The sequence below is a fragment of the Tachysurus fulvidraco genome, chromosome 3 (genome assembly GCF_022655615.1).
Source record: "Tachysurus fulvidraco isolate hzauxx_2018 chromosome 3, HZAU_PFXX_2.0, whole genome shotgun sequence".
Taxonomy (NCBI): domain Eukaryota; kingdom Metazoa; phylum Chordata; class Actinopteri; order Siluriformes; family Bagridae; genus Tachysurus; species Tachysurus fulvidraco.
This window is the reverse complement of record NC_062520.1, coordinates 25591585-25614120: the sequence shown is the minus strand read 5'-3', so window position 1 is coordinate 25614120 and position 22536 is coordinate 25591585. Positions and strand designations below refer to the sequence as shown.

The following is a 22536-nucleotide window of genomic DNA, read 5'->3' as shown; positions in this document are numbered from 1 at the left end:
TCTGTTAAATACAGTAAATATGTTTACTCAATAAAACAAAAACAAATAAATAAAATACAAACAAAGAAGGACCATAAAATCATAGCATTTATGATTGATCATAATAAAGAAATACATAAGAAATAAACACAGCAAGTATTATTTTTTAGTTTAAACATAGAAATGTAACCCTCAGATTTTTATAGGTTGAAGAACAACTTACAATGTTACATGGATATAAAATGTCTACATGACCCTGTTAACATGTTTTTGTGATGTAAAAAAAAAATTAAACCCAGATAAATCCAGACAGAACCTTTTATAACTTTATAGTGAAATTACAAGCTATACATTAAAGTGAAAAGCAATAAGAATAATTTTAGGGGAAAAAGCTAAAAATGAATAAATGTACAATAATCTGGTTGTATAAATTTTCACACCCCTAAACTAAAACCTAATGTATTTATATACTATATTTTGGCCACGATTTGTTTGTCTGAGACAAACTTTGACTTATTTGACTAAAAGATTTCTGGAATCCTAGGGTAATATCTGTAGTCTTTTAGTCAGCCAATTAATGGCCATTGCGATCAGTTTTGTCTTCCGAAGTTCTAAAACTGAAGCAATTTAGATTTTTTTGTCAGCATTCAATCTTTTTTTTTTTAAACTCTGTCAAATTAGTTTGCCATCTTCTGTGAAAAAAGACTACATAAACTGTCCCAGTTATTTTATTCTACTGCTGTTAAAAAGCTCCTTAATATTTCCTTAAATATTTAGTATCAAAGTAGGTTTATTTGTTTGTATTTAAAAGTATTTCAAAATGATCATTATATTTAAATGTCATGTAATTAGTTTACTACTAATTGTAACTAATTGTAACTCTAACCTAGAGTTTGTATTGATGGCATTGGACATCCAGTCTAACATTTGAATCTTTCTGGAATTTTTCTACTATCTTATCTATTTGCTTCTGTTTGTCCTGCTGTGCATGTATGACCAGAGTCTGTTTCTGATAACAAACTATGGTTTTCATAGCCTCATCACTGACCATCAGATTCAGCTGGTCCAGAGCCAGACAAAGGACAGCACTGGTTAGTGGACACCCAGGATGCAAATCTCTGAGATCTCCAGAAGTGCTCTGGGTTTTAGGAAGAAAGGAATCTAGAATGCTGAAATCTGCTGGTGGGACAAATGGGGCCTGTTTTGGTTTATCATTTTTTAGCTCCTCAAATCTTGAATTCAGGAAAGACCAACTGATTTTCTGTTTTTTGCTCTTAAAGATCACAATGATAAGGCAGATATTGCATTTTGTCTCTACTGAAAGGAATGCATTCAGACGCTTAGCCAAAACCTCTGTAAATATCAGATATTTCTTTGTGAACTCATGGCTGCCTTGCTCATGTTTAAAGTTTTCAGGTACCTTGTGACTCTTTAACATATCATTGTATTCTGGCTTTAAGGTCTCAGTCAGTAAAATCCAATGATCTTGTCTGTATTTCTCAGGTAAGGACTTTATAGCACTCAGTATTTCTGCTCCACTAATCTTTCCTGCTCTCCTGTCAGAATTGTATTCAGATTTTTCTAAGCTTGTTACAATCTTTGGGAGTTTCCTTTCGATTTGCATCTGACATTGGAGTTCTAGGACAAGAGGATAATGATCAGAAATGCTTTCAATTTTCACTTCAATTTCCTTCAACCTTTGCTTTTGGTCCTCATGCTGGAAAAACATGTCTAAGTTGGAAGAACTGTCACCCTGCTTCCTTGTTAACCGGTTCTCAGATTGCATCTGACATTTTTGGACAGGAGGATAATGATCAGAAATGCTTTCATTTTGTTTAAATGCTTTCACTTCAATTTTAGTAATCCTTTGAATTTGGTCCTTCTTCAGGAAAAACATGTCTAATCTGGAAGCACTCTTACCCTGTTTCCTTGTAAATCTGTTCTCAGTCTCAGTATCACTATGTTTTTGTGACCAGGTATCTATGATATTCAGTGATTCCGTAAAGCCTTGTAAAATAGGTTCTAACGGTGAATGCCATGTAGATGAAGGTTTCCGATCTATGCTGGGATCTAAAACTGTGTTGAAATCACCTCCAACCACCAGCAAACCCTCAGCTGTTTCCCTCAAATACTCTTTCAGTCTACCCAAGACAATTCTGTCTGCGTTATGATTGTACACATTGACAAGAGTGTACAGTTCACCATACAGATGACAGAACAGCACAATGTAACCTCCACAACAATCCTCATCATGACATATATACTTAAATGTTATGCCTTCTTTGATCAGTATAGCGACACCTTTGCTGCGGGAGCTGTGCACAGTGAAGTAGGATCTCCAGCCTGGAACATTTTGTAGGATTTTGACACATTGTGTCCCAACATGTGTCTCTTGTATAAAGGCAACATCAGTGTCTCTTGTATAAAGGCAACATCTTGTATAAAGGCAACATCAGCATTAAGGCATGTAAGAATTTTTATTATATCATGAAATTTTTCAGATGGGTATTTTATACCATTTGTGTTCCAGGTGACAAAACGGAGGCTTTTTTTTCGTTTTGATGTCATGATTAATGGTTGAACTATAAAATACACAAATAAATTCACATTTTATTTTGTAACATTTCTCTCTATAGTATATTTTGGTTTGTATTAAGGATCAAACAGTAACTATTTTAATTATTCCAGAACAATACAATTGTTAGATTTATACCAGGTCATAAATTTATGAAGGAGTTTTGAGAATGACATTTTATGAATTTCTCTATTCTTTATGTTCTCAATAAAGTTTAACATATACTAAATAAACATTTTCATAGATAAATATGTATATAAGCATAATATATATTAGTAAGGATGTATGTAAATCTGACTAAAATATATTTTGTTTAATATTAATCCCAAAATAAATATACTATACTGTACTATACTGTACTATACTATACTGTGCTATAAATAAATATTATATTTTTTTACATAGAGTCCTTACTGGAAAGTTACCTCGCACCTGCAACAGGTGGCAGAAATAAATCCGATGAATCCAGTTGGTAAGATGATTTATCTGGAATAATTTACATAAGAAAAACACAACAGCTGTGGTTTAATACAAAGCTACATACAAAGCAAGAGAAATTAAATTGAACAATAAAAGAAAGCAGCCTAATTTATACATGAACATTTGCATGTCTGTTTCCACACTGTATTGTTGAACCTTTTAAAAAACCCAAGCTTGCTTGAGAAGTTCTTGCAGCATAGCACATAGTCTAAGAACAGGCCTAGTTAATCTGTGAAAATTCAGAGCCAGGGCCAGGGAGCAGACAAGCAGGCTAATCTGATTGTGTGTGGTTTACAACTGGAGATATTTTGTTGCAGATTAGACATAAAGCATAGTATCTGGCTAAGATTAAAATCTATACATTAATATAACAACAACGCATTGCGACAATTACAAAAATCAGCAGAGAAAATATTTTGTGTCAATCTTAGATTCAGTAGGGGTTAATTAGCATGTAATATTTTTCACTCATAATGGAGGTTACACTGTGGATCTCATTCTAACATACGGATTGAATAATAAAATATAGAAATATATATTATAATACATATTTCCACAGTCTGAAGCTATTCCAGATCATTATCTTCTCTCATTTAAATTGTGTCTTAAATACATGTGCTATGTGCTTTGCCATGGTATCGTGATAAACATACATTTATATCTGCAACTACAGAAAGATTCATAAATAGTCACCCAGAATTATCATCTATGAACCGATCACTGTCCAACCCCACAGAACTCGATCAGGCAACTGATTACTTAGTCAATTTTCACTACAGCCTACATAATGTAGTGCCATTTAGAAGAAAAATAATTAGAGAAAAAAGGACAGCCTGGTACAATGATCTCACACACACACACACACACACACACACACACACACACACACACACACACACACACACACACACACACACACACACTATAAACAATCTGCTACGAAATTAGTACAAATGGAATCAAACTAAATTGGTACCAGTTCAAGTAGAATTGAAGAAAAGCCTCCTAAACTACAGAAAATCTGATGTGAGACCAGCGTATCTCCTCTTTATCTTCAAGATCTTAGAAAAGGTTGTAATGTCGTTGGAATTAATGAAACAGCCCTCTTCTTTCTCTTTTTTATTTGACTGATCATTATTAGTTTGGGTTTGGGTTATGAATAGTGACAACATTATGCTTACTTAGGTTATGTTGGTGTTCTTGTTTTTTCTTATCTTGTTAGTCTCTGCTTGAATCTCCAATACAGAGACTCAGTACAGGTGGTCAAAGTTCCATAGCTAAGCCTACATACATTTGCAAAGATAAGAATCAGAAATGACACCAACTGGATTTTGCATACTCAAATCTGACCTATATGAAGGACAAACACTGCATTTATGGTAAAATAAGACACACAATGAAAAATGAAAATGACTACTTGCAAACTTGAAATGCATGTAACTAAAGTTTAAGATAAGTATCTAATGATCTAGTATTTAATGTCTTGTACTTAAACATATTGTCTCAAAATATACAAATATGTAATCATATTTCAAACTTCATGAACTGATATGTATTATTAGTGTCAAATTATAACTAATGTATATTAATGTATATAATCTATTATTGATGTAATCATGAAAGGTAATATATAAAAAATAAATTATAATAAATGTGTTTATATATGTGTATCTTTTGTTTCTTTGTGTATAATTCTAGGGATAATTTACATAATCACATTTATGTATTTATTTATAGTATTCAGGGTTCTGAAATAACAGTAGCATAAAATTAAATTTAGTTAAATCTAGAGTTTTATGACTAGCTTTAATTTTGTCTCATCAATGTAAACTGCATGCAGCAGAAATACATTCATATTTGTTGAATAAACTGTCCAGCTTTATTTACAAAACTGGTTTCTTCCTCTCTTTTTAATGGATGAATATATTTTGGACTGAATTAACCCTCTGTATTTATGTGCTATACCACAAAAATATTTGTCTGCAAAATATGGAAAAAGTTTCCTAGCTCTCCAATCAGTCACTACATTCTGCAATACCAGTACAGATTCCTTTGCAGATAAAGGAGTTAATGTATTTCTTGTACAGAATTGAACATATACAGTATTGAGTCCAGTTTTGTCTAATCTATGTATTATTCTGACGTCATTTCAAAACTGGCTAAATATGTGTACAACTACAAGCATAAGCATTATGGCTTGTTTATTAATTGACTTGTGCCTAAAGTCATGGGTAAAAAAAAATGGCAGATTGGTTGTATTTAAGCAAATGTATAATCCATATATAGCCCATTGTTTTTTCAGAATTGTACTAAAATAAAATATGGAGCCAAAAATATAAGAAAGTGAAAATCAAGAAGTGTTTCTAAATTCTATCCTATTTCTGTGTTTATTTGTTTTAAAAATAAATGAATATAATATTTTAAATAGATTCCCTTTCTGGGAACTTACCTTGCTCACACAACTGGTGGCAGAAATAAATCAGATGAATTCAGTTAGTAAGATGATTTATCTGGAATATTTTACATAAGAAAAACACAACAGCTGTGGTAACTATCGGATAAATATCTGATCCCAACCCAGTCTCACGGCAGTTCGTGACAGAGGTCACGAAATGTAATCTGTTTGATTCGTGTTCGTGGAGACGAATTTTCCTTTTTTTCGTGTCACTCAGCACGGACTTTCGATCTAATGTATTTCAATAGGAAGCATCTTTCGTGTCTGCACCACGTTTTTTTCTGCCACTCGGAAGCATTGTTTTTGCTCATTTGTTAATCATTTTTAAACTTTAAGCACTACATTACTCAACATTCAACCAGGAGATTTTATCCTTGTTTTTATTGCTTTGTGCTATGGTCTACTTTTACTGTGTTGAAGACGTCAGCTAAAACTACATGATGACCCACCGCCAATTCTCTTTTAATGACATCCTCATCTTTCTTTCAACACATAAACACGAAAGTGTGCTTGATAATTCAACAATACGATGTCATGACCATCCGTATTATTTTATTCTCCTTTTATTATATCCCAGTCTCACGGCAGTTCGTGACATAGTCACGAACTGTAATCCATTGATTCGTGTTCGTGGACACGTATTTCCCTTCTTTCAATCTAATGTATTTCAATAGGAAGCGTCTTTCGAGTCCGCTCCACGGTTTTCTTTCTGCCACTCGGAAGCATTAGGACAGTAAACTAAATACTACAGTACCCATGAGCCTTTTCTACTTTTACTATGTTGATGACGTCAGCTAAAACTACCTGTTGACCCACCGCCTATTCTCTTTTAATGACATCCTCATCTTTCTTTCAACACATAAACACGAAAGTGTGCTTGATAATTCAACAGTACGATGTCATGACCATCCGTTTTATTTGATTCTCCTTCTATTGTGAGGAAGGGGGATTAGTTGTGGTTATTGACTGAATTAAAATAAAAATAAAAAATCAATTAAATTAATTAGTGGACGCCCGCATTACCCGTGAGCCTCAGCGGAGACGGCTGCTATGGAGACGGAGCCAACCCGCTTTGCGATTGGTTGATTTCTGCAGGCCGCGAATTCTCCTTCATTGCGCTCAAAACCACTTCCCAGGTAAGCCACGAGACTTGAATGTGATGATCAAATTTGTTTAAATGTTATAATTGATGCTTTTCTTTGCCATTAGACTCACATGGTTTACATGTTAGCGCAACGAATTAAAGGCCGACCAACTGTTTCCATATTAACAGTAAAAAAAGAAGAAGAAGGGAAAAAAAAAACGACGCGCCTTTTGTGCAGTCATACAGAAAATGGGAAAAAACGTGAATTTTATTGATTTATTAAGTATTTTAGGGACAATTTGTCACATTAAACATTTTTTTCAACATATCTAGCCTTCACTACATAATGAACTTTTTCTGTTCTCCCTGCAGATCCCGTCACACTTCACCTTCACCCTATTTAATCACCTCATTTCCTAAAACCAAAGGCACTTTTAAGAGCCAACCTCTATCTATCTATCTATCTATCTATCTATCTATCTATCTATCTATCTATCTATCTATCTATCTATCTATCGCTCTCTCTATCTCTCTGTCCATCTATATTTCTATCCATCTCTTCAATATCTATCTGTTCTCTCTCAATTTCTCTATAGTGGTTGAGGTTGATTTGGGATTTAGAAAGTAATAAATAAGTAAGTAGACCAAATTAATAAGTAGACCAATACTTTCTATAGATAGTAATTATTACATTAATCCAATTAGACTGGTTGAAGATGTAATTTGTAGTTAGTAATTAAGAACTATTTTAGAGTAAATTACCAACTGTTATAATATCAGAGGTGAAATTGGAAGAACAGAATTTTATTAAACCCATTAATTTAATTTTCATGTATAGGTGCAATCCTGCAGGCATTAAAAGAATGTGGCAGCAGCCATACATAATTCAAACAGGCAAGCCTTGAGCATATCATAGGTGTAGGGTACAAGGCTTTACAAACATTTGACATATTAAATATCTAAACAGCATTCAGTGTCTAGCAGTGCAGCAGCATTTTTATCATGGGCCTAAATGTTCATTCTCCTGCACCACTACCTCTGACAAATGCAGAGGAGATGGGCCTGAGCCTGAATGCTGGAAGGCCGATGGCTGAGGGAATTCCTGGAGGGACTTCATCAGAGCTAGTCACTCCAGATTTAAGTGCCTTCATAAAATGTAAGAGGTCTGCCTCTAAGAGGTGTTATTTTTATATAGACTTTTTGTGATATTTTCATTTTTATTACTTTGGGTTGGGTTTTTCATTGGTCCCAACAGATTCGTATGGTAATATCTGTCTCTTGGAGCCTTCTGTCCCAACAGAACCCCAGGCAGTTGTAAGTAGCCTACTCAATACACCATAAATTAAAGTGACGTGATGTGACGTGACATGACCCATGCTCAGAATTCATTCTCTGCATTTAACCCATCCAAAGTCCACACACACACAGCAGTGAACACACACACACAACGTGAACACACACCCGGTGCAGTGGGCAGCCATTTATGCTGCAGCACCCAGGGAGCAGTTGGGGGGGGGGGGGGTTGTTTCGGTGCCTTGTTCAAGGGCACCTCAGTCGTGGTATTGCCGGCCCGAGACTCGAACCCACAACCTTAGTGTTAGGAGTGAAACTCTCTAACCATTAGGCAACGACTTCCCCATAAATTATGACAAATGATATTATAAAGTGTACTTTATGGAATGCTCATCTTTACAGGATGATGGGGATGATGAAGAAACCGTTTCTTCTGCCACGGAGAGGCCTACAGAGGTAATGTTAATATTATGTGTCTACAAATCAAACAATCTACACATTCACATTTCTTCACATTTTTATCTGGAGTAGCCTATAGAATCTAAGTTTATATCTATAAATGGTCATTCTTTCTTGCCAGAGTGTGGAGGAATAGCAGGAGGAAGGTCCATCAACTTCTGGTGCACAGATGAACACAGTTCAGTTATTTACAGTAAATGCCACAGTTTAATTCTGTAGAATTTTAGAACTACATTATGTAACTCTAATCTACTGTAATTTCAGTTGCCAGTTAAAGAGTTATATAGACTTCTTCTTAAAAAAGATAGTAAAAAACAGCAAAGAACTGGTATACTTGGACCCCCAGATCCAAAAGGCAGATCTGGATATCAAGATTCTGAAAAAAAAGCAGTGTATGGTCACAGGTGAATTCTAGGAAGTACTGAGATTAAAATATTTTATTTTATTTTATTTTATAATTTTTTTTTTAAATAAAGAACACCATATAAATTTTCTGCGATTTTGTGCTTAAACATTTTCTCTATTTTTGTTTTGTGGTGGTGGATATCATGATTAATTAGCCTTACTAATATCTTCTGCATCCCCAATGTTATACAGAAAAATACCATTTGCAAAGAAACGCAAGGCAAAGCAAAGCATCTGCTCGGATGTAAGAGCACGGCCGCGATGGCTGATGTTTCTGATGTAAGTACCGCTCAAATAAAAATGCATAGGGATTTGACCAAAAATCCACTCTGGGCCTCAAAATCCTCTCCCGATGTAAATGTAACTCCCTACGAATTAATACAGCCTCTTCATCAACAGGATCCATAAAAGGACATTTCATTCCCTTTGATGCTCCCCGCGTAACTGAAATGTGTGCAATGAATGAGGTGTTTAAACATTGCTTCCACTTTAAAAAAGGAGAGGAGACCGAAAGAAACTCCTGGGTTTACCGAAGAAAACCTGCTCCCGACCAGGTTAGGTTCATAAAGTAAATTACTATGGTAACTGACTCTGAGTATGAGTTACCTCTCTTTCAGAAATGGGATTGACTTAATCTGCTTTCTCGGGTTTAACATACCTCACTTTCTGAAACGGAAAACCCAGAGTTTCCCTAATTTCAGGGTTAACATACTCAGAGTTTTCACTTAACCTCCTTTCTGAAACAGGCTCCAGGTGGCCAAAGGTCCTTAGCTAAGCCTACATACATATGCAAAGATAAGAAATGACACCAGCTGGATTTTGCATACTCAAATCTGACCTATATGAAAGACAAACTTTGCATTTATAGTAAAATAAGGCATAAAACAAAAGTAGACTACTTCTTGTATTGTAATATTGTAAGAGACAATAAAGATTTTACAGCCATTAATATGCTAGAATAGCAGACATACTGTATAAATAATATGGACGTTGTTTAGCACTAATTCACTTACTACTGTATATAGTCAGTTCAGTCTTTTGGTCACTCTCACTTCTATTGTACACATAGATATCAAATTCCATCAAGTTTTCACCCTTTTAAAATCTGATCTAAAAATCATCCATGGGTGTAAATGGAAAGCAGATCATGGAATAAAAATCGTTCCAATTTTGTTGTATTTCATCTGCTTAAATACTAGAGTCATGAACCAAAATTTACTCATTTAAATCTTATTAATAATTTAAGATTTAGGACTGTTGACGAAGAAAACATTATTTATTATGGTGAACTGTACACACTTATTAATAAATCACTCACACTCACACCGAATCTCCATGTTTATTACACCACTGCTTAAATGTTGGCATAAAGTCCAGTGACAGAGAAAATGATGAAATATATTTGTTCGTTCTGCCAAAAAAAAAAGTATTTCATAAACATGATTTGGAGTATGCATCATGCAAAGATGTAGCTATGTATCTTTCATGTAAAGATAAATGTACACAATTTTATTTATTTAATATTGTATTAACATGCACAGGAAATTGAGATGCATTTATTGATAGATTAGAAATCTTAATCTTAAGCATAAATGCTGCTTATAGTAATCTAAAATTATTGAATTAATGTCTTACACATTTGTAACAAGTTTTTACCAGCACACAATCTGCATGTAACTAAATATTACTTATCTAATGATCTAGTATTTAAGGTTTTGAATTTAAATATATTGTCTCAAAATATACAAATATTTAAACATATTTCAAACTTCAAGAACTTTATGTATTATTAGTGTCAACTTAATCTAGGCTAGAAGATGATAGTACTTATCATTCATATTGGAAATATGCACAAGGTAATCATCTGTTCATAAATATTTTACATAAGAAAAACACAACATGCCGTTGTTATCAGAAAAATGCATAGTTCATGACTTCATTACCCTAAAAGGAAGAAAGAACTCATAATATGTTTATCACATTAGTGTTCAGTACAATGTGTAATCTTATAGGAATCTTACCTAACAAGGAGGCTACACTGGTATAAAAGAATGCAGATAGACACCATTGTTTACTTTGTTGCTGCTTATTTTCCAACTGATACTCGGTCAGATATAAAAGCTAAAGTTAAAAGTTTCCACGGATGCTGATTTATTTACCACAGATTGTTTTCTCCTATCCACTACAGATCCAGTTTACTAACATTTACCTGATAATACTGTCCTACTACACACACGGTATTATATGTAGCGGAAACATAAGATTACGAAGCGGACATTGAAGGTCCTAGCTCTATGTTTTTTGTTTTCCATTAACCAGACATGACACACTGGCCACGCATAGACTAATAACCAATACACAGAACACACATGCCATGTCATGCCTCAGTCATCTTCATAAACCTATCGGTCACAACTGTTCACAGAGAAATGAAGTGAGCACAACAGAAGAGAAAGCAGCCGAGATAGACCTGATCATTATGCATGTATCATTGCTGATGAAACAGACCCACAACTCAACAAATCTAGTCTATATATATAAAGTACTACCTAAATAGATTTAGAACTTATTATTCTTTTTGTTAAAGTCTGCGCGGGAATGATTTGATTGCATTGATAGTTGACATTCTAATGTTGATTCTATCAATTCAGCATTTTCGCAGAAAGTGGAAGCTAAATCTATAAGTGATGAGATACACACATGTGTTACTTTCCCACTTCATTTATAGTCATTCAGTCTTGCTCGCACCCGCAATCTACAAGACGTCACACGTGGTCTCTAAAAATATGTTGAAAACCAAAATCCAAAAACTGTACATACAGTCACACGTTTTATTGATGCACATGTATGACTACTGTCTCTGTATGAGATAGACATAGATCAGTATAGTCTTCTAAAATAATTATTAGTGATGAATGCCTTCAGCTAAAATGTAATTGTAAATGATAATTTAATAATGCAAGCAAGTTTTTCAAATTAAATATGATGTATATTTCCCCAAATATAAATAGACTTGAACATACTATGTACATAAAGTAAGTAAGCAAGTTTTACATAACACCACACTAATTTATTAAGAAAGAAATATGACATTTTCACAAATTCTGTCTCCTTATAAATGCAGCAAACATTTTGTAAATGCAGTTGAATGTACTGTAGAATTAGACTAGACAAAGGCTAAAACTTGCTGTATAAATCTTTAATGATTGCAGTAAGACACAACACACTATATCATTGCTGTTATAATGAACAGGACTGTAAAAAAATGAAATATAATTAAATCTAATGAATGGATCAATGAAATATAATGAAATAAAATGAAATGAAAGAGATATATTGTTAGATGAAACATTTTTAGTAAAAGTACATTACTTCTGGTAAATAGAACAAATGTTTTATGCAGAATTCAAGCAGACAAATCATTGGTCAAGGCAGAATTGTAAAGCAAAATAAACAAGGCTAAACTATAGGCAAAGTCTATAAACTACAGTATAGGCAAAAACCAGGAAACATGATAAAAAACAAAAACAAAAATGTTGCATACACTCCAATAACCCAAGCTAATTAAGTGCATCTTATCTGTATAAATCCACAGATAAGATTGAAAACCTTTATATTTTAATGAATCTATTTTACTTGTCTCCAGTGAAGTACAGTGATCACCTAATGTAGTACTAATGCACTCTTATACATGGTCATTCCTGAAATGGCCAACAGAAAACCCTTTCCTCCAAGGTTTTGTAAAATGCCAAACTACTGCTATTTAACGACAACTAAGAAGACCATATGGATATACCATGTAATTACTTCAAAATAGACAACATTCCAGAAAATATAGTTAACGTTCATTATATACAACTAAGTATATTCAATAATGAAGAAATTTATTAACTAAAATCAAAACAACATTAACAATTATAATATATTTATAGTTTAGAATGTGGATAGATAGATAGATAGATAGATAGATAGATAGATAGATAGATAGATAGATAGATAGATAGATAGATAGATAGATAGAAAAGGCAAATAAATGCACCCCTGAGAGACAGGTTGCAATAAAATTTACAGTGCAGATTCTGTTGAAAAACCTTTTAAAGGTTCACTAACTATCATTAATTATATCATTTAATTAAAGTTATGACAATTATAAAATTAAATAATCTGCCTTGGTTGTTTATTGATTTGTTTTAATCCTACCAGATTAAGTCTACAAATGTAATTTTTTCACACACATCTGTGCGCTTTAATCATCTTAATCCCTTGTGTGATTTTTTCTCAAGAATATAATTCCTGAATCTTCCTGGAATTTCTCGACTTCCATAACAACTTTCTCCTGTTCGCTCTGGTCTGCGTGTATCAGCAGAGCCTGTCTCTGAAAACAAACACTGCTCCTGCAGTCCGTCTCCTCATTGAGAATGTAATTTAGTTTATTCAGAGCCAAATTAAGGATGGCGTTGGTAAGCCGACAGTCAGGCAGCAAAAGTCTGAGTTCCCCAGAAGAGCCTTGGTCTTCTGGAAGGAGGTGCTCCAGAATACGGAACTTTGCTGGGGGTTCAGAGGACCACAGTTTCTTTTTCCATTCACTTTCTAGTTTGAGGCTTTTATCAAGGAAAGACGACTTGATTTTCTGTACGCCTCTGTCACATGTCACAGTGAGAAATGTAGCAAGATTTGTTTCTTGCTTCTCCTTGGTATAGGGGAAAATGTATGCACTAAGTCTTTTGGCTAAAATTTGAGAGAGTATCAAATATTCTACATTGAAGATATGTCTGTCTTGTGAAAGATGATATTCTTTAAAAGCTTCAGAGACTAAATTTCTCTTTAACATGTTGTTGTACTTTATCTTTAGGATTTCTGTAACTGGACACTGATGACTTTTGTAGTGCTCTACTTGCTTTTGATCAGGCCTTTGTTCTTCTGAGTCAGACAAAGTCTTGATGGCACTCAGTATTTCTGCCCCACTAATCTTCCCCGATATCCTGTTGGGTTTTCTGATGCATGTTACGTTTTCAATGAGTGAGGCCACTTTTGGAAAGTTGTTTCCTGTCTGTCGCTGCACTTCAAGTTCCAGGACAACAGGATTATGATCAGAAATTTTATTTTCCTCTACTTTGATATTACACACTCTTCTCATTGTGTCACTGTGCATGAAAAACATGTCTAGCCTAGAATGACTTTCATTTTGATGGCGTGTAAATCCCTCATCAGCAAAGTGTAAGTATGACCAGGTGTCTCTGAGATGCAGAGAAACAGTAAAGTTTTCCAAAATAGACCTAAATGGTGAATTCTTTGAATCTGAAGGACTCCGATCAAAGCGGGGATGTAAAACTGTGTTGAAATCACCTCCAACCACTAGCACACCCTCAGCTGTTTCCATCAAGTACTCTTTCAGTCTACCCAAGACATTTCTGTCTGCTTTATGATTGTACACATTAACCAGTGTGTATAGTTCGCCATACAGATGACAGAACAATACAATGTAACCTCCACTACAATCTTCATCATGGCATATGTACTTAAAAGGTACATTGTTTTTTATCAGTATTGCGACTCCTTTGCTGGAAGAGCTGTGTACAGTGAAGTAGATTTTCCAATCTTTAATGCCTGTCAAAATTTGGTAATTATTCGGCCCAAGACGTGTCTCTTGAATAAAGACAATATCAGCCTGAAGATTACTGAGACATTGCAAAACATTTGAAAACTTTTCGGGTGGGTGTCTTATACCATGAGTGTTCCAGGTGACAAAACGGATGCTTGTTTTTCGTTGTGACATCATGATTAATGGTTGAATTTCTATAAATAAAATACAAAATTATATTCACAGTTATTTTATAACATTTCTCCCTGTAGTATATTTTTGTTTATATTTAGGAAAGACAAGCACCTATTTTAATTAGTTTTTAGTTTTGTGAATGTCATTATGAAGTTCTCTATTTTTTATGTTCTCAATACAGTATATTCAAACATATAGATACATATGTTTGTTAGCATGATATATTTTAGTAACATATATGTAAATCTGAATAAAAAATATTTTGTTTAATAAATACAATCCCAAAATAACTATACTATACTATACTATACTATACTATACTATACTATACTATACTATACTGAAGAAATACATATGTAAGAATTGAAGATATTTTCCACAAGATAATTACATCTGTGTTGGCTGACAGGTAAATATTCTCTTATTGAAAACTGTATGAAAATTATTACCAGGAAAAATTAAGAAGAATGATTTAATTGTTTTCACTGTAAAGAATTCCATAAAGGAAAATGAGATCGTGAAAATAGAAAACACAAATTTCTTGAATTTCTTTAAATGTGCATAGATTTATGGTTTTGCATTTTGTAAAGGAAGAAATAATACTTCCTAATACATTTACCACAGTACACAATGTCTTATGTCATGTCAATCTTACCTTAAAGAAAAGTCAGGCAGCTTGAGAGGCCACAATCAATCACTTGATCTCAGTTCCTCTGTCAGAACTGTTATGGAAAAGTTTTTTTAACTGTTGTATTATTCTCATTAATGCTGTAATTTTAATTCTTAACTCATTCATATTTTATATTAAAAAAGATTAAATCAACTGATCTACTGCAACCAACTAGAGCAATGACACTGCATTGGTTGTACTTACAAATTTAATAAAATAAAACTAAAAATATTTTTTTTTATATTAAAACTTAAACAAAGCAATTTTTGAGAAAAAGGTGTCAAAGTAACATACATATCTATGCACAGATTTTAAGACATTGCTTAAACAATTTAGTTAAACATTGTGATATGTGTTATTCTGCTGTTTCCATAATATGACCATTTCATTATTGTATATAGAATGATAAAATATTATTTAGTAAATGTTATACATTTTTACTATAAAAATATTAAATTCAATTAATGTGTTTATTTGTTTTAAAAATAAATAAATATAATAATTTTTATTATATAGAGTCCATTACTGGGAACCTACTTTGCACATCCAACTGGTGGCAGAATCAGATGAATCCAGTTAGTAAGATGATTTATCTGGAATATTTTATATAAGAAAAACACAACAGATGTGGTAACTACTGGATAAATATCTGATCCAGAAGATGTACTTCAAAAGCTGCTACATACAAAGCAAGAGAAATGAAAGTGAACAACAGAAGAAAGCAGCCTAATGTATACATGAACATTTGTACACCATTTGCATAAGCACACCTCTATTTCCGCACTGTATTGTTGAACCTTTTAAGAACCTTTGTTGGTGCTATACAAGGTGCTATTTTAGGCCCGCTGCTTTACTCCATTATATATGCTACCTCTTGGTACAATTATTTGTAAACATGAAATTAAGCTTATGTTTTATTGTTATCTTGTTAGTCTCTGCTTGAATCTCCAATACAGAGACTCAGTACAGATGGTCAAAGTTCCTTAGCTAAGCCTAACATACATTTGTAAAGATAAGAATCAGAAATGGCACCAGCTGGATTTTGCATACTCAAATCTGACCTATATGAAAGACAAACACTGCATTTACGGTAAAATAAGGCATAAAACGAAACTAGGCTACTTCTTGTATTTTAATATTGTAAGAGACAATGTAGATTTTACAGCCATTAATATGCTAGAATAGTAGACATATAAATAATATGGACGTTGTTTAGCACTTTATATTTACCTATTTGGGAGATTCTATTTTAAAAGATTTACAAATTATTACTTAATTCACATACTATATAGTCAGTTCAGTCTTTTGGTCACTCTCACTTCTATTGTACACACAGATATCAAATTCTGTCAAGTTTTCACCCTTTTAAAATCTGATCTAAAAATCATCCATGGGTGTAAATGGAAAGCAGATCATGGAATAAAAATCAGAGTCATAAACCAATATTTACTCATTTAAATCTTATTAATAATTTAAGATTTAGGACTGTTGACAAAGAAAACATTATTTATTATGGTGAACTGTACACACTTATTAATAAAGCACTCACACTCAACCAAATCTTTATGTTTATTATACCACTGCTTAAATGTTGGCATAAAGTCCAGTGACAGAGAAAATGATGAAATATATTTGTTAGTTCTGCCAAAAAAAAAAAAGGATTTCATAAACATGATTTGAAGTATGCAGACATAAACATCATCCAAATATGTAGCTATGTATCTTTCATATAAAGATAAATGTACACAATTTTATTTATTTAATATTGTATTAACAAGCACAGGAATTTGAGATGCATTTACTGATAGATTACAAATCTTAATCTTAAGCGTAAATGCTGCTTGTAGTTTAATCTAAAATGATTAAGTTTTTACCAGTACACAATCTGCATGTACCTAAAGATTACTTATCTAGTATTTAATGTCTTGAATTTAAATATATTGTCTCAAAATATACAAATAGTTAAACATATTTCAAACTTCAAGAACTTCATGTATTATTAGTGTCAACTTAATCTAGTCTAGAAGATGATAGTACTTATCATTCATACTGGAAATATGCACAAGGTAATCATCTGTTCATAAATATTTTACATAAGAAAAACACAACAGCTTTGGTAACTATTGGATAAATATCTGATCCAGAAGACGCACCTCAAAAGCTGCTACATACAAAGCAAGAGAAATGAAAGTGACCAACAGAAGAAAGCAGCCTAATGTACTGTATACATGAACATTATACATGAAACAGCCACAACTCAACAAATCTAGTCTACTGTATAGTCAAACATCCTTAGCCAAGCCTACATACATTTGAAAAGACATGAATAAGAAATGTCATCTGCTTATGCATAGTCAAATCTAACCTATGTGAAATAGAAACTCTGGATTCACTCATTTTTAATGAATCATTTAAACATATTTCAAACTTCAAGGACTTCATGTATTATTAGTGTCAACTTAATCTACTGTAGGCTAGAAAATTATAGTATTTATCATTCATATTGGAAATATGCACAAGGTATTCATCTGTTCATAAATATTTTACATAAGAAAATCACAATGGCTTTGGTAACTATTGGATAAATATCAGGTCCAGAAGACGCACCTCAAAAGCTGCTAAATACAAAGCAAGAGAAATGAAAGTGAACAACAGAAGAAAGCAGCCTAATGTATACATGAACATTTGTACACCATTTGCATGCCATTTGCATTTGCATGTTTCCACACTGTATTGTCGAATCTTTTAAGAAACTCAAGCTTGCTTGAGAAGTTGTGTTTTTGATCAATAAAAAAATATGAAAATTCTTATAGCATAAAAGCATAACATTAAATTTAGTGAAAGTCTAGAGTTTTATGACTAGCTTTAAATTTTGTCTCATCAATGTAAAGCTGTTTTCTTTTAAAAAAAAAAAAGTTTCCTAGCTCTACAGTCACCACATTCTGAAATACAAGTACAGATTCCTTTGCAGCTAAAAGAGTTAATGTATTTCTTGTACAGAATTGAACATATACAATATTGAGTCCAGTAAATTTGAGTCCAGTCTTAATTGCCAACGGTAACTAGAACTGTACTAAAATAAAAGTAAAAATATGGAGTCAAAAATCTAAGAAAGTGAAAATCAAGAAGTGTCTAAAGAGTAAAAAATAAGGATTTTAACTGATGAAAAGAGCTAATAATAAGTTCATTGTGCTTAACCTAGCCTGACTAGCTGTATAGTTCATAAGCCATCACTCATCAGGAAAATATTCTGCTAACACAGAATCTATGAACTTTTATTTTTGGATGCCATAATTGACCCTTTACTATCAAGATATGTATAAAATGCTTTCCAATTCTTTTTCCATCTAATCAGTCTCTATAATATAATACAAATCTTCACGGTTTTCATGACACCGTCAAAAAACAAGCACATAGCTGTGTGTGAGACTGTTGTCTCATCCAGGGAGTATATTACTGTAGCAACATAAACCCTATGCATTTTTTAGGCTTGTTACATAGCAGAATGAACAAAAAACTTTGATGGACATAGTGTCAAAAGTGTAACAGCGATATTCTCAATTATATAACACTACTGTCTGAATGTAATTAGGATAGATCCTTTCTAATATGAATTTCTGAAAATATTTTTTTTAATAAAGGTGAAAAACCATAATTTAAAATGACCAAAAATATGCACAATGAACATACAAGTTATACAATACAATGCAAGTTTTGTAACTGATTAAAAGATTCTGGAGAGAGCTTTGGGAGAGAATTGAAGCTATGTGAACTGTCCAGTCTTTATATATTCTATATACCTTGACGGTGTTTATTGATTTTTTATTTTTTTTATTTTTATTTTAAGTCCTGAAATTTTTTCGAAATCCTTAACTGTCTGAAGCACTTTCTTATATGCTGTTGACTGTGTATTTATCAGCAGAATCTGCCTTTGAAAGCAAGTACTGGCCATAGACCTGATCTCCTTACATGCAGCCTTGTGACGCTTGCATCGTTTCTCTCCAACGTCCTTACATTTCAGGTCATGAAGGGAAACCATACTTCCCAAATGTTTCAGAGCCAGATTAAGGATGGTGTTGGTGAGAGGACAACCAGGCTTCAGAAGTCTGTATTTATGATCCTGATCCTTTCTTTTAGGAAGTAGGGAATCCAGAATGCCAAACTTTGCTGGTGGAGCATAGGGGATCTTTTTTTTTTTCAAGTATTCAAGTATCCTCTGAATGTAAGACCACTTGATTTCCCACAATTCTGTATTGGCAAAGGTCACATAAAGATCTATATCAAGTTTTTTTGCTATCTTTCCTTTGAAAGAAGGAGTAATGAAAACACTAAGGCGCTTGGCTAAAATTTGAGAGAATATTAAATATTCTACGTTGAAGATGTGTCCGTCTTTTGAACGACGAGATTTATTGAAATCTTTAAGTATTTGATTCGACATTAACATTTGGTAGTACTGTTTCTTTAATCTTTCAATATTTTGTTCTTTATGGTTAGCCAAAGTCTTGATGGCACTCAGTATTTCTGCACCACTAATCTTCCCTGATATCCTCTTGGATTCCTGATCACCATATGTACTATCTGATCCTGAGGGATATTTTGAATGCTGGATTTCAAGATCCAGGACAACCGGCATATGATCAGAAATTTGATCTGGCTTTACTGAGATATCGCAAACTTGTGCCAATGTGTCACTGTGCATGAAAAACATGTCTAGCCTGGAATAACTCTTTGTATCTTGTCGTGTAAAACCATCACTGTCCTGGTGTTTGTATGACCAGGTGTCTCTGAGATTCAAAGAAACCACAAAGTCCTCTAAATTAGCTCTAAATGGTGAATGCCTTAAATCTGAAGGACTCCGATCTAAGCAGGGATGTAAAACTGTGTTGAAATCACCTCCCACCACTAGCACACCCTCAGCTGTTTGCATCAAATACTCTTTCAGTCTACCCAAGACAAATCTGTCGTCCTTTTGATTGTATACGTTAACAAGAGTGTACAATTCACCATAAAGACGACAGAAGAGCACAATGTAACCCCCACAACAGTCTTCGTCATAGCTTATGTACTCAAAAGGTATGGTTTTCTTTATCAGTATTGCGACTCCTTTGCTGGAAGGTCTGCATACAGTGAAGTAGACTTTCCAATCTTTAACATCTGTCAAGATTTGGTAATGTTTTGGCCCAACATGTGTCTCTTGTATAAAAACAATATCAGCCTGAAGATTACTGAGTTTTTGCAACACTTGTGAAAACTTTTCGTCTGGGTTTCTTATACCACGAGTGTTCCAGGTGACAAAACGGAGGCTTGATTTTCCTTGTGACATCATGAATAATGGTTGGTCCTCTGTAAATAAATACATGACTAAAATGAGTTATTTTCTATAATATTTTGGTAAACTGCATGGTATGATTTATAGCAAAGATCAAACAGCACCTATTTTAATTATTTCATACCAGTTTTGAGACGTTTTTATGTTGTCAATACAGTTTAACATAGACTCAATAAACATTTTCAAATTTGTACATAAATATGTATGCAAACATGATATATTTTAGTAAGGATATATGTAAATCGGACTAAGACATTTTGTTTAATAAATATCAATCATACTGTACTATACTATACTATACTATACTATACTATACTATACTATACTATATTATACTGAAGAAATACATACTGTATGTAAAAAGTGAAGATACTTTCTACAAATTAATCACATCTGTGTTGGCTGACAGTCAGGTAAATGTTCTCTTATTGAAAACTGTATGAAAATTAATTGAAAATCATGAAGAATTATACGAGATCGCAACTACTTTATTGCATCTGAATTGGTTTAATATAGAAAACTCAAATTTGCATATATTTATGGCTTTACATTTTGTAAACGAAGAAAGAACTTCCTAATATATTTATCATATCAGTGTACAGTACAATGTGTAATGTCATGGCAATCTTACCTTAAAGAGCAGTCAGGCAGCTTGAGAGGCCACAATCGATCAAAGTATACAGAGAGACACCAGATTTTACTTTTACCCTTGTTCACTTGATCTCAGTTCCTTTGTCAGGACTGTTAAGGAAAAGTATTTAATTTAAGTGTTTTGTTTTTTTTATTAACAATTGTAATATTCTCCTTAACACTGTTATTTTAATTCTTAACTTATAAATATTTTATATTAAATCAAATATTGAGATTGAGATTAAATCAATTGATCTACTGCAACCGACAAGAGCAAATGACACTATATTGGTTGTAGTTACAAATTTAGTAGAATAAAATTAAAACTACATTTTTTAGAATGAAACTAAAACAAAGCAATATTTGAGAAAAACGTGTCAAAGTACACATTTCAGTTATACATTGTGATGTGTTATTCTGCTGTTTTCATATGACTATTACATTATTGTATATAGAATGATACAATATTGTTTAATGAATGTTAAAAATTTTGAGTTTAAAAAGATTCAATTCTATTTCTATGTTAATTCATTTTACAAATAAATCAATATAATGCATTTTATTATATTGAGTCATTTTCTGGGAACTTACCTTGCATACGCAACTGGTGGCAGAAATAAAATCAGATGAATTCAGTAGGTAGGAATATTTCTCTTTAATATTTACATACGAAAAACACAACAGCTGAGGTAACTATTGGATAAATATCAGATCCAGAAGACGTACCTCAAAAGCTCCTACATACAAAGCAAGAGAAAAGAAAGTGAACAACAGAAGAAAGCAGCCTAATGTATACATGAAACACCCACAACTCAACAAATCTAGTCTACTGTCAATCATCCTTAGCCAAGCCTACATACATTTGCAAAGACATGAATAAGAAATGTCGTCAGCCTGCTTATGCATAGTCAAATCTAACCTATGTGAAAAAGAAACTCTGGATTCACTGGAAATGGAAAATGATGTTTAACACTCCTCTGGTTCACAGAGTTCCTGAAGTTACAATAAATGTGTATAAGGTTTAAACAGTTACTGTGTACATTTATTATGCCCTTGTCTTTTTTTTTTTTTTTTTTATTAAACACTCATTTGATCAAATTTAACCATTTTTTCAAAATGTATATATTAAATATATATTTTGCAATAATATATATATTATATGTAATTTAAAAGCACATATCCATTGACAATTTAACCCCAAAGTGAGCAAACCAAAGCTACTGTACACTTACTGTATGCCTATTTTCAAAAGCTGGCATTAATTTGCAATGATTTGATATGAATCATTTAATTAAACATATGTAACCAAACAGCATTTTTTTCAAAAAGTACTTATTTTTGTAAATGCAATTTAAAGGCATACAGCCATATCTATACTTTAACCTCCCAGTGTGCAAACAA

The 22536-nt window shown here is 32.8% G+C and overlaps 2 protein-coding genes and 2 long non-coding RNA genes across 4 annotated transcripts; 1 reads left to right on the top strand and 3 right to left on the bottom strand.

The window, feature by feature from the left end:
• Positions 1-2043: 2043 nt before the first annotated feature.
• On the bottom strand, positions 2044-5563 carry LOC113640978. The gene is made up of 4 exons (XR_003440169.2): positions 5484-5563; positions 4216-4317; positions 2980-3040; positions 2044-2561 (listed from the first exon to the last, which is right to left on the bottom strand). It is a non-coding gene; the product is annotated as an uncharacterized LOC113640978 (long non-coding RNA).
• A 2717-nt stretch (positions 5564-8280) lies between these two features.
• LOC125140821 lies at positions 8281-8633 on the top strand. The gene is made up of 2 exons (XR_007140074.1): positions 8281-8322; positions 8447-8633. It is a non-coding gene; the product is annotated as an uncharacterized LOC125140821 (long non-coding RNA).
• Positions 8634-12708: 4075 nt separating this feature from the next.
• LOC113644262 lies at positions 12709-15230 on the bottom strand. Its single transcript, XM_027148940.2, has 2 exons — positions 15162-15230; positions 12709-14526 (listed from the first exon to the last, which is right to left on the bottom strand). The coding sequence occupies exon 2, from the start codon at positions 14507-14509 to the stop codon at positions 12986-12988; it is 1524 nt and encodes a 507-aa protein (XP_027004741.2). The 5' UTR covers positions 14510-14526; positions 15162-15230; the 3' UTR covers positions 12709-12985.
• A 1513-nt stretch (positions 15231-16743) lies between these two features.
• Positions 16744-21928, bottom strand: LOC125140878. The gene is made up of 3 exons (XM_047811542.1): positions 21727-21928; positions 21137-21246; positions 16744-20519 (listed from the first exon to the last, which is right to left on the bottom strand). Exon 3 carries the CDS (start codon positions 20500-20502, stop codon positions 18988-18990), a length of 1515 nt encoding a protein of 504 aa, XP_047667498.1. The 5' UTR covers positions 20503-20519; positions 21137-21246; positions 21727-21928; the 3' UTR covers positions 16744-18987.
• Between the last annotated feature and the right edge of the window lie 608 nt (positions 21929-22536).